General features: G+C 42.6%; 1 protein-coding gene across 3 annotated transcripts in view; it reads left to right on the top strand.

Annotated features, from left to right (window-relative positions):
- LOC126475245 (DNA topoisomerase 2-alpha-like) overlaps positions 1 to 13,540 on the top strand; it is a 171,160-nt gene that overhangs the window by 14,116 nt on the left and 143,504 nt on the right. For all 3 annotated transcript variants that reach the window (XM_050102936.1, XM_050102937.1, XM_050102935.1), the window contains 4 exons: positions 8,247 to 8,427; positions 8,541 to 8,784; positions 12,190 to 12,402; positions 12,482 to 12,655. In XM_050102936.1, the coding sequence (XP_049958893.1) occupies positions 8,247 to 8,427; positions 8,541 to 8,784; positions 12,190 to 12,402; positions 12,482 to 12,655 (812 nt within the window). The remainder of the gene's footprint in view (positions 1 to 8,246; positions 8,428 to 8,540; positions 8,785 to 12,189; positions 12,403 to 12,481; positions 12,656 to 13,540) is intronic.

Genomic DNA, 13,540 nt, shown 5'->3' on the forward strand with positions numbered 1-13,540 from the left:
TTGAAACGATGAGCAGTAAACTCAAAACTGACTTTCTATCCAATTTCTCATAAATGGAATTTGTTTTCCCAAGTACTTATTTTGCATATGTGTATGATCATAATTTGTGAGTGAGTAGAGAACTAACTGCCTACTGTTATTTTTGTAACGCATAAGTTAAAAATGTACTGCAAGTTTCGCTATTTTATTTGTCTAAATGTTTAAAACCCTGCAATTTCCGCAATGACTACTTGTAAGAAATGTAATGAATGACAAGAAGTCGTGAAAATAAATATTCAATAAAACATTTGCTTTATTTATAAAAAATAAAGAGTCTGAGAGAACCCTCCATGGTAACTGTGTCTGTCAACGTCCGTAGAGTTACTAAATGTAACATGCGAAATTGTGCTGAACGTTGTTGGTTAATAGACAGGGTGACATATTTATGGTGTTTTTCCAGAATATTGAGTTTTTATTGGATAGTTTACAGTTGAGGTAGATCTTTTCAGTTTTTATTATTTTTGTAAGAATATTGTGCTGCCTCCTGCAGGCCTGGGGTAAGAATTGGCCCAAGCTATTCCTGCCTGTCATAAGATGCGACTAAAAGGCGTTTCACACGTTTCGGCCTTTATGTGATGGTTCCCTGTAGGGTTTGACCTCCATTCTTCAAAATTTTCCCAATGAGTGAGCCAATTGGGGAAGGGCGCCTTACATGGTGCATAGTGTCTGTCATGCATAGACATCTTTAGCCCACTTTCTTGTCGTCGCATTTCAGTCCCGCTCATTCTCCATCTCTTGGGCGAGGACACCTTCCTGGGTGCATTTTCCACCATGCAGTATGCTGTGTCGCTTTCTGTGTCGACGATGGCCATGGACTTCTTTGCACCTGATATCCAGTACGGTAGCCAGTCCGATGTGGTGGGGCCGCCACGTACCCTGTTGGTTGTAGTCCCCTGACCACACAGGGGCCTTTGCTGTGGCTAGGTGGAGCCCATGGGGAGGCCCCCTGGTTGAAGTGGGTGGCATCAGGGGGATGACATGCAATGAAGTGTAGTCCATCATCTCTTGCTGGAGGTAAAACATCAGCAGTCTCGAAACGTTCAGGAGCTCAATTCAGTACACAGAAGTATGACCCCAAATCGTTCCCCCCCTGGCCACACCATGGGAGGAACATTAGGCAAAGAATGGCAGCGGATCTTATTCGCCCCGGTACCTTGTATGTTCAAGAGCTGACAATGAAGCTTGTGTTTTGTTGAGCATTTAGAGGACAAGTTTGAGAAGATAGAGGGATTGTCCAAAATGAGATGTGGGTCAGTCTTGATCAAAACTGCAACCTCTGCCCAATCACTGGCGTTACTCACTTGTAACAAGTTAAGGGATGTTTCTGTTACCATTACTCCACATAAGAGCTTAAATATGGTCCAGGGTATCATATATCACAGGGACCTTCTTTTGCAATCTGACGATAAGCTGCGCGCCAATTTAGAGCGGCGAGGTGTAAATTTCGTCCGGCGTGCCCACAGGGGTCCGAGGGATAATCAGGTTGCCACCAGTGCCTTCATCGTGGCCTTCGAAGGTGATACATTGCGTGAGAGGGTCAAGGTGACGGGCTAGTGCTGTGATGTAAAGCCCTATATCCCTCCCCCGATGCAGTGCTTTAAGTGCTGGAAGTTCAGCCTTATGTCTTCCTGCTGTACTTCCAACGTCACATATTGAGATTGCAGACGCCAGTCACATCGCAATACTGCTTGTGAAGTGAAGTCCTCCCAGTCAGAGAAACCCAAGGAGCAGTGAGAGAAATCCAAAAAGAAGACCCCCCCCCCCTAAGGCCAAGGAAATAGTGGTGGCACCCACACCACTGCTACCTACAAGCTCTGCAGCTGAGGATACGGTGGAGATTCTGGCGTCGGCTGAGGAACTAGATCTCGCCAGACCCTCAGACACAATGGATATAGACTGATCAGGCAAAAAGTTGGTGGCAGCAGGTGACCCTGAGGTGTAAACTGCCTCTTTGAATGTTCCATGCCTTCCCAGTCTCACAATAACGTCATCCTCCAGTGGAATTGTTGGCAGTTTTTTCCACTACTTGGCTGAGCTACAGCAACTGTTAAGCTTTACACCTGCTTTCTGCATTGCCCTCCAGGAAACCTGGTGCCCGGCAATGTGGACCCTGCCCTCTGCGGCTATAAGGGATATTACAGGAACCATAGCGACTATAATTGAGTATCAGGTAGAGTTTGCTTCTATGTCCTGAACTCATTATACAGTGAACCTGTGCCCCTTCAAACCCCTCTTGAAGCTGTGGCTGTCAGGATAAGGACGACACAGGAAATAACTGTCTGCAACGTATATCTTGCTCCAGATGGTGCAGTATTCCTGATTGCATTGGCTGTACGTATTGATCAACTCCCTAAACCTTTCCTATGCTTGGGAGAGTTTAAGGCTTATAACCCTTTGTGGGGGTGGCATAGTTCTTACTGGCAGAGACGTCGAAAATTTACTGTCACAACTCGACCTCTGCCTCTTAAATACTGGGGCTGCTACACATTTCAGTGTGGCACATATTGGGCCATTGATTTCTCGGTTTGCAGTCCTGGCCTTCGTCCTGTTATCCACTGGAGAGCACATGACGACCTGTATGGTAATGACCACTTCCCCATCTTCCTGTCACTGCCGAGCGTCAGGCCCATGGATGCCTGCCCAGATGGGCTTTAAACAAGGCAGACTGGGAACTTTCACCTCTGCTGCCACAGTTAAATCTCGCTTACATGGTAACATCAATGTGGTGGTTGAGCAGGTAACAAAGATTGTTTTGTGCGTCGAAAAACGTTATCCCTTGTTCTTTAGGTTGCCCCCACTGAAAGACAGTCCCTTGGTGGTCGCAGGAAGTCACTGAGGTAATTAAGGAGTGTCGACGAGCTCTACAGCAGCATAAGCGGCACCCTTTCCTGGAGCACCTCATAGCCTTTAAACCGCTCTGTGCCCGAATTCGCCATCTTATCAAACAACGGAAGCAGGAGTGTTGGGAGAGGTACGTGTCAACCATTGGATGCCATAAGTCACCTTCTCAAGTGTCGGCAAAGATCAAACGAATTTTTGGGTGCTAAACCCCTACAGGTGTTACTGGTGTTAACATAAATGGCGTGTTATCTACCAACACAAATGTGGTTGCCGAGCACTTTGCTGAGCACAATGCTCGCACCTCTGCATCGGAGAATTACCCCCAGCCTTTCGCACTCTCAAACAGCGGATGGAAAGGAAAGTGATTTCGTTCACTACACGGCACAGTGAACCCTATAACGCCCCATTTACAGAGTGAGACTCATCAGCGCCCTTGCATGTTGCCCCGACACAGCTCCTGGGCTGGATCGGATCCACAGTCAGATGATTAAACATTCTCGTCTGACTGCAAGTAGATTCTCTTCGTTGTCTTCAACAGGATTTGGTGCAACGGTGTCTTTTCATCGCAATGGCATGAGAGCACTGTCATTCCAGTGCTCAAACCGGGTAAGAACCCGCTTGACGTGGATAGCTATCGGCCCATTAACCTCACCAACATTCTTTGTAAGCTGCTGGAACAAATGGTGTGTCAACGGTTGTGTCCTGGAGTCACATAGGCTCCTGGCCTCATGTCAGGGCTGCTTCTGCCAGGGTTGCTCCGCCACTGATAATCTGGTATCCCTCGATTCTGCCATCCGAACAGTCTTTTCCAGACGCCAACACCTGGTTGCCATCTTTTTTAAATTGCGTAAAGCGTATGACACGACCTGGTGACATCATATCCTTGCCACATTTTATGAGTGGGGTTTCCGTGGTGCCTCCCATCGTTCCCCCGATATCCAGGAGAATGGTGTCCCACAGGCTCTGTATTGAGTGTCTCTCTTCTTAGTGGCCATTAATGGTCTAGCAGCAGCTGTAGGGCCTTCAGTTTCACCATCCCAGTATGCAGACGATTTCTGCATTTTGTACTGCTCCACTAGTACTGGTGTTGCTGAGCGGCACCTACAGGGAGTCATCCACAAGGCGTGGTCATAGGCTGTAGCCCATGGCTTCCAGTTTTCAACCGCAAAGTCATGTGCCACACACTTCTGTCAGCACCGTACCATTCATCCGGACCCAGAACTTTACCTTCATGACAATCCACTCACTGTAGTGGAGACATATCTATTCTTAGGAGTGATTTTCAACGTTTGATTGACTTGGCTTCCAAACCTTCGTCAGCTTAAGCGGAAGTGCTGGCAGCACCTCAATGCCCTCCGTTGCCTGAGCAACACCAATTGGGGTGCAGATTGCTCTACGCTGCTGCAGCTCTACAGAGCTCTTTTCCAATCCCTAATTGACTATGGGAGTGTGGTTTATGGTTCGGCAGCATCCTCAGCGTTGCATTTACTTGACCATGAGCACCACTGTGGGGTTTGGCTGGTGACAGGAGTTTGTAGGACGAGTCAGATGACCAGCATACTGGCGGAGGCTGGGGTTCCTCCATTATAGATTAGATGTACACAACTGCTCGCCATTTACGCTGCACACATTTGTAGTTCCTCTGAGCATCCGAATTACCATCTTCTTTCCCCACCCGCGGCAGTCCATCTCCTGCATCGGCGGCCCAGGTCGGGGCTAACGATTACGGTTAGCGTGCGGTCCCTTCTGTCCGTATTGGAGTCCTCTTTACCACCTCTACTTGCGGTCCGTTCACGTACACATTCATGGGGTACGGCTCAGCTGCAGCTTCGTCTGGACCTTTTGCATGTTCCTAAGGACTCTGTTAACCCCGCCCCTGTCACTTCCTCTCGATTCTTGATATGTACCGGGGCTCTGTTGTGGTTTACAGAGACGGCTCGATGGCTGATGGTCACATAGGCTTTACATATGTTCATGGAGGACATATTGAACAGCATGCCTTGGCAGAAGGCTGCAGTGTTTTCACTGCAGAGCTGGTGGCCATATTTCGTGCTCTTGAGCACATCCGCTCGTGCCCTGCCACGTCATTTCTCCTGTGTATTGACTCATTGAGCAGCCTACAAGCTATCGACCAGTGCTACCCTCGCCATCCTCTGGTAGCGTCCATCCAGGAATCCATCTATGCCCTGGATCGGACCCGTCATTCAGTGGTGTTTGTGTGGACCCCAGGACAGGTCGGAATCCCAGCTAACGAACTTGCCGACAGGCTGGCCAAACAGGCGACGTGGAAGCCGCTTCTGGAGATGGGCATCTCTGAAGCTGACCTGCATTCTGTTTTATGCTGCAGTGCTGCAGGGTTTTCCGGCTTTGGGAGACGGAATGGCATAACAGTACGCACAACAAACTGCTTGTCATTAAGGAGGCTACGAATGTGTGGAAGTTTTCCGTGTGGTCCTCTTGCAGGGAATCATTTGTCCTCTGCCGGCTCTGCATTGGTTATATTTGGCTAACACATGGTTACGTACTCCGTCGCGAGGACCCACCTCTGTGTTGCTGTGGCTCCCAAATGACACTCGTCCAGCTCTTGCTGGACTGCCCACTTTTTGCCGCTCTTCAGCGACTTTTAATTTTCTCAGCTCACTACCTTCGGTGTTGGGAGACGATCCCTCAGCAGCAGCTTTAGTTTTATGTCTTATCCATGTGAGTGGATTTTATACTTCTGTGTAGGTTTTAGTACATGTCCTTTGTCCCTCTGTGTCCTCCACCCTAGTGCTGGCTTTTCCTTTTTATTCTCGTGGTCGGCCAGGCACTGCTATCTGGTTTCTTGTTTTACTCTCTTCTGTTTCTAGCGTTTCTGTTGTTTTCTTGTCCTCTTTTGTTCCTTTTAGTGTTCGTTGCCATTTGTTTGTTCTTGTGTTTTTTCCTTTCTTTCCGTTTTGTGTTATATGTCTCGTCCGTTTTATTCTCCCACTTGTGGTATTATTTTATTAGCAACAAGGGACTGATGGCCTCATTGTTTGGTCCCTTCGCCCTCCCCCCCCCCTCCCCCACCCCCCCCCCCTCTCTCTCTCTCTCTCTCTCTCTCTCTCTCTCTCTCTCTCTCTCTCTCTCTCTCTCTCTCTCTCTCTAAACCAACCAACCAATATTGTGCTGAAGATGCATTTAGTCAGAGCACTCTAAGGCTATAGCCAACTTAGACTTCATAAAACGATGTAAAGCACTGGCAAGTGAGCTACAGGTTCTATTTTCTTTAAGGACAGAGAAATTAGCATTGTTATCAGTTCCAATGGGAAGTTCTTGTAATTGCAGATGATGACCAAAATATTGTGAAAATTCCTCAGTGTTCTTCGTTAATTTGTGGAGGACGATCTTTTGCTTGTCATACAGTTCAATTTTGCGAGATGGACTCATACAATTTGTTGTTTCCAGAGGAATTTTGAACCATTTGTTTTGCAGTACACTACGCTCTGTAAGTTATATGGGAGAGGAAGGTAGCATTGAATTATCTGCTCTAAGAGGCAGGTGGGTAATTAAAATGAGATTTTGTGCTATTGTCATGACAATTCTCAATGTTAGGCACAGAGCTGATTCACAGAAATGGGCAACCCAGTGCAATAATGTTTTCTGGATTTTCATTGGAGGTAACTGTGATTTAATGATAGGAAGCAAGATGCTGGATGACTGATCATATATTGGCCTTCTTCAACCATTGACTTGTCAGTATTTGTTTTCGGCAAGAAATACATAACGCTTGCTGCTGTGATTTGCCAATTGTTTCTCAATACACAATATATGCAGGTCATATGAGATTGTAACTGCGGTAACAGGTGATGCCTAAGTACTGACAGCACTTGTCAGTTTAGCTGCACAGCACTTTGTGACAATCCTTGAATACTTGGCTATTCTGTTGATTGTTCACGCTCCTCACAACACATAACATGTAGGAGGAGTATTATTCACAATAATATTCTCCCACTAGCAGTTGTTGTCTGCAGAAAAAGTTAATGTTTCTTAAAGATGCTTTACTGTGTGGGTATTTCTATTGTTCTGGTAACTATGAAAATGAAAAAACTGAACCTATTCCACATTTCATTTGGCTTTCAGTTTTTAACAACTTGCACATTTTAAGAGTATCAGTGGTGTTAATGTAATTATTGTCGTATAACACATTCTTTCTGTACTTAACACATTGCTGAAAATCCATTTATTTAATGGGGCTTAAGTCAGCAACAGGGTCACATTTCTTATTCTTAGAAGATAAATCCTCTGCATATTAATTTATTGTGATAGATACAGTGAGGTGTGTGTTTGTGTGAGCCATAGGATGTTTTTATCATTAGTGAAACAAAGCTAGTAACTGTTTGGTACACAATTAGGGGATTATAGAGTGATGCATTGTTCTGCAGAAGACACTGGACACGTGTTGGGTATATATTATTGATCAGCAAGCCCCTGAACCAATGTCCAATGGTACCTGATGGCAGACATATCAGAGGTCCAATTTAATTCCATGTAAACATCCCCCACCCACATTGGAATATTTCCACCTACTGCTTGACCATTACCCTCTTGCCAAGTTGGATAAACTCACTCAATTGGGTTTTGACCCACTTGCACCCTGCCATCAGTGTATGCCGATGCGATTTCTCAACTCTTCAATCCAGGCAACCTTTCTCCATTCTCGGAGCTTCTGGTTGCAGTGTTTGAGCTACTTGCAGTGATCTCTGGTATCTTGTAACATTTGGGGAACAGAAGTATATGTATTGGGTGGTAGCTTTTAAAGGTGGCATTTGTGGATAACATGGTTGCTCATGTTGTTGCTGAGAATTGAACTGATTAGTGATTTGCTGCACTGCGGCTCATCTATCCACTGTTACTATAACCTGTATTTGGCATTTGATTGAGGCTTGCTGGTTTCCCTTTGTTGTGATGTCATGGAGTACTCATGACAAGGTGGCATATGAAAAAGCCAAGTGTCTGAAGGGTGTGTAGGCTAGCATCTGATGCGCCAGGCACTCGCCAGCTTGCTGCAGTCAAATGTGCTAAGAATGTGTCATTCTCTTCCAGTGCTTAACAGCTGGCCAGTGCAGGTGTGATAACATCCCAGTTCTTTGTCATACTAGGCTATATTCTGTTTGCTGTGGAAGTAGAAGTTACCTTCTTTTGTAGTATAGGTATCTTTAATTCAATTGCTCATGAGAGTATTTTGCATACAATGTCAAGAAAATAAAAAGTGACTAACTTCACAGATATCTGTTGTGAGATAAGAGCACGATCTTATTTTTCACTTTTTTTTTTTTTTTTTTTTTTTTTTTTTTGCAATAAAACTGTGTTATTGAAGTCACTATATGCCTTTTCATTTACAGGGTCTGTTGAACCTGTCACAGAAGTAATGTGGGTGTATGATTCAGAGCAGGAAATGATGGTGCAGAAAGAGATTACATATGTTCCAGGTCTTTACAAAATTTTTGATGAAATTCTGGTAAATGCTGCAGATAATAAGCAGAGAGATCCAAAGATGGATTGTATAAAGATAGACATTGATGCGTAAGTTAACTCTAATCAATATCAAATATCTTAAGTATGGGTTGTTAGTAAATATGTTGGTTTTGCATGTCTTCAACCATATGTATTTAATTGGTTAATTTCTCTTTTGTCAGAGAGAACAACACAGTATCGGTATGGAATAATGGTAAAGGTATTCCTGTTGTTGAGCACAAAGATGAGAAAATGTATGTTCCCACCATGATTTTTGGGTACCTGCTTACCTCGTCAAATTATAACGACGAAGAAGAAAAGGTCACTGGTGGTAGAAACGGATATGGGGCAAAGTTGTGCAATATATTTAGTACAAAATTCACGGTGGAAACAGCTTCAAGAGAATACAAAAGAGCATTTAAACAAGTAAGCTTTAATTGATATCCTTGTTCCTGTTAGGATTATTTTTTCATTAACATACCAGCATATAAGTTTATGACTAAATTATATACCTTTCCATATTGATGTAATTGAAAAAAGTTCTTTAAAAAGTAGTGTGGTAGTACTGCTTCAGCATTTATGAGTGTGTTAATTATTGACTAGTGAGAAAAGTGCTTTAGCCAGAATACATGAATGAGGGGACGTGTCATAGTATGGACATTAAACTGCTAGTGGGCTCTCAAGTAACTTTTGTTACATGCAGGGGTGCAGTGATGTGCATGCTCTCTCTCTCTCTCTCTCTCTCTCACACACACACACCACACACACACACACACACACACACACACACACACACACACACAAATTAGAAAAATGGGAAGTGTGGAATTTCCTCAATGTTTTACAAATTGGGGTCTCTCTCTTAATAAGGTGGCTAAACAAAGAAACAAACACTCAGTAACCATTTTAATTATCATAGCAATTTAAAAAAAAGTAAAAGATGGTGCAGCCTTTCCAAAAGCTGCAAGCTGTATGAAGTTGCTTTATTTGTCACTAGTGTTTTCATTTCAGTATAGACACAGCATCAAGTTTATCTGCCGAGATTACAAATCGGTGTGAAATTTTATGAAATGGTAGAAATAAAAAAATGTAGATAGTGTTGGCATTCAACAAAAACAATTATTAATACTCACAATGGTAATATTTTCGTAATGTCCATAGACAACTATGGGGTTCCAACATTGGGGAAGTTATCGACATTAAGAGTGAAACCATCTTGGTGGATTGTCATGCTGGCCAGAGTGGCCGTGCGGTTCTAGGCGCTACAATCTGGAGCCAGCGACCGCTCCGGTCGCAGGTTCGAATCGGGCATGGATGTGTGTTACGTTTAATTAGTTCTAAGTTCTAGGTGACTGATGACCTCAGAAGTTAAGTCGCATAGTCCTCAGAGCCATTTGAACCATTTTGGGATTGTCATAATAAAACTGAGTAGACCCAAAAGGTGCTTCTCAAAAGTGTACATGACTGCTGAATAAAACAGGGGAAAAAACAGATAATGAATGGGACACTACTATGGACGGGGACATAATACTGTATGTACAATTTTATTTGACTGTTGTTGTTGTTGTTGTTGTTGTCTTCAGTCCTGAGACTGGTTTGATGCAGCTCTCCATGCTACTCTATCCTGTGCAAGCTTCTTCATCTCCCAGTACCTACTGCAGCCTACATCCTTCTGAATCTGCTTAGTGTATTCATCTCTTGGTCTCCCTCTTCGATTTTTACCCTCCACACTGCCCTCCAATACTAAATTGGTGATCCCTCGATGTCTCAGAACATGTCCTACCAACCGATCCCTTCTTCTAATCAAGTTGTGCAACAAGCTGCTCTTCTCCCCAATTCTATTCAATACCTCCTCATTAGTTATGTGATCTACCCATCTAATCTTCAGCATTCTTCTGTAGCACCATATTTCGAAAGCTTCTATTCTTTTCTTGTCCAAACTATTTATCGTCCATGTTTCACTTCCATACATTGCTACACTCCATACAAATACTTTCAGAAACGACTTCCGGACACTTAAATCTATACTCGATGTTAACAAATTAACGCTTTCCTTGCCATTGCCAGTCTGCATTTTATATCCTCTCTACTTCGACCATCATCAGTTATTTTGCTCCCCAAATAGCAAAACTCCTTTACTACTTCAAGTGTCTCATTTCCTAATCTAATTCCGGCAGCATCACCCGACTTAATTCGACTACATCCATTATCCTTGTTTCGCTTTTGTTGATGTTCATCTTGTACCCTCCTTTCAAGACACTGTCCATTCCATTCAGCTGCTCTTTCAGGTCCTTTGCTGTCTCTGACAGAATTATAATGTCATTGGCGAACCTCAAAGTTTTTATTTCTTCTCCATGCATTTTAATACCTACTCCGAATTTTTCTTTTGTTTCCTTCACTGCTTGCTTGATATGCAGATTGAACAACATCGGGGAAAGGCTACAACCCTGTCTCACTCCCTTCCCAACCACTGCTTCCCTTTCATGTCCCTCGACTCTTATAACTGCCATCTGGTTTCTGTACAAATTGTAAATAGCCTTTCGCTCCCTGTATTGTACCCCTGCCACCTTCAGAATTTGAAAGAGAGTATTCCAATCAACGTTGTCAAAACCTTTCTCTAAGTCTACAAATGCTAGAAACGTAGGTTTGCCTTTCCTTAATCTTTCTTCTAAGATAAGTCGCAGGGTCAGTATTGCCTCGTGTGTTCCAACATTTCTACGGAATCCAAACTGATCTTACCCGAGGTCGGCTTCTATCAGTTTTTCCATTCGTCTGTAAAGAATTCGTGTTAGTATTTTGCAGCTGTGACTTATTAAACTGATAGTTCGGTAATTTTCACACCTGTCAACATGTGCTTTCTTTGGGATTGGAATTATTATATATTTTTTGAAGTCTGAGGGTATTTCGCCTGTCTCCTACATCTTGCTCACCAGATGGTAGAGTTTTGTCAGGACTGGCTCTCCCAAGGCTGTCAGTAGTTCTAATGGAATGTTGTCTACTCCGGGGACCTTGTTTCGACTCAGGTCGTTCAGTGCTTTGACTACATGGCATGAATAAGATAAAACTTATAGTACTTTTTCTGCGTGGAACACATTGTCATACTTTACGTTAATTTGTATAGGATAAGTTGTCTCACTTTACGAGTGTTTTGCATTACAATTAAGATTCTGGAATGTACTTTTGAGTAGAGTAGAGGTATAGCAACAATACTTTTGCATGTTAGATTGACTGTCTTGCACCTAATAGATCTTAGAAAATTGGAGTTAATGATACCGAGAATTGGTAAATTTTCTGGAGCTTGCTGCCAGCCCTCGCTTCTGCATTCCTAGCTGGCTACTAGCCACTTCTCTCTCTGAGCCACTAGCCAACCACCCCATCGCTCTCACTGCTTCCCATCTCCCTCTCCCCACCCACCCCTCCTAGCACTTCCTCCCCACCACAACCCATCCACCTGCTGCGAAACAGTGTGTGTGTGTGTGTGTGTGTGTGTCTGTGTGTGTGTGTGTGTGTGTGTGTGTGGGGCGGGGGGGGGGATTAAAGTAAACAGCAATCCATGCTTAAGTTATATATATATATATATATATATATATATATATATATATATATATATATATATATATGAACTTAAATGCCTACAGTGATTGAATCAGGTCAAATGTACTTGATTTTCGTGTAAGCTGTATTTTGTGTTACCAATGTTAGAAGCACTGAAATTCCTCTTTAAAATCAATATCAATGTTGTTGTCCCCCCCCCCCCCCCCCCCCCTCCCCCCACATGCCCACTACTTCTGCATAATAATTATCTTTAATGTGCCGTATTTAAATTTACAGACATGGGCAAATAACATGAGCAAGACATCTGAGCCTAAAATAAAGGATTTCACTGGAGAAGATTATACAAAGGTGATATTTTCTCCTGATCTTGCCAAATTCAAAATGGAAGCACTTGATAAGGATATTGTTGCTCTAATGTCAAGGAGAGCATATGATGTTGCTGCATCTACAAGAGGTGTTAAAGTGATGCTAAACGGAAAACGTTTGCCTGTATGTATATCTTTTGTAGTGTTTTGTGTTCCTATTCCAGTAGATACACATACTTAAAAACTATTTTCTTTAAACACAGGTAAAGAACTTCAAGGATTATGTGGAGCTGTACATTAAAAATAAGGATGATGAAACTGGCAATCCCTTAAAAATAGTGTATGAGCAAGTAAATGACCGATGGGAAGTTGCACTAACTATTTCAGATAAAGGATTTCAGCAAGTTTCATTTGTAAATAGCATTGCTACAACAAAGGTAAGTTACAAGCAAGACTACCCACATTGCCTTGCTGTACCAGGTGGCTTTATTTATTTATTTATTTTAAATTCTGTCCTGTGTTTGGTATGTTTGCATCAGTATACAATTATACATCGTGTTTTGTGTTGTAGATAATGAAGAATTGTACACACTAAATATCTTTTACTAATTACAACAATGTATTTCTCAACAACGTGAAGTGGTATTCGACCGTAGCAGGAACTAACATTGTGACTTGACTAGGTATACAATAAAACCCTTATTTTACACTTTCTTGGCATCCAGACTTAAAAACCGTAAAATTGAAAAAAAGTGTAGTATCAATGACAACGTTACAGCCCCCAAAATACGAGCAAAAACATATGTAATTTGCATATATGATTATAATTTTTAATCCTACCAGTTGTATAAAATCTGTATAAGTGAAGGAAATTAAATGTACAATACAATGTTTATACAATAATTTGTTGTAATGAATTTCATCAGCTCTTAAAAAAAATAAGATGAGTAACAGCAAGTATAAATTCATCAAAAAATTGAAATTGGTGTGTGAGAACAAGGTAATTGAGCTATTTCCTGACATGCTACGACTACAAATTATACATCAAAACATCTATTGAGATATCTTTCCGTTGTATTGACCCAGAAAAAAAGCAATAATTGGTTAACATGGTGAATTAAACCAAGAACTGTGAAGTACGGTGAACAGCTTTGGAATCTAACATGTGGGGGGTGTATGTTTTCATTTTTTTAACCAATGGCAGTTTAATTGGATTGAGTAGACCTCAAGCCGTGGACATAGTAAGCTTGAAACATGTTTCTGGCTACTTGATGTGGACACCCTTTGGAAACATCAAATGATAACAGTAGCAGTGTTTGTAC

Source organism: Schistocerca serialis, chromosome 4 (assembly GCF_023864345.2).
Source record: "Schistocerca serialis cubense isolate TAMUIC-IGC-003099 chromosome 4, iqSchSeri2.2, whole genome shotgun sequence".
NCBI lineage: Eukaryota > Metazoa > Arthropoda > Insecta > Orthoptera > Acrididae > Schistocerca > Schistocerca serialis.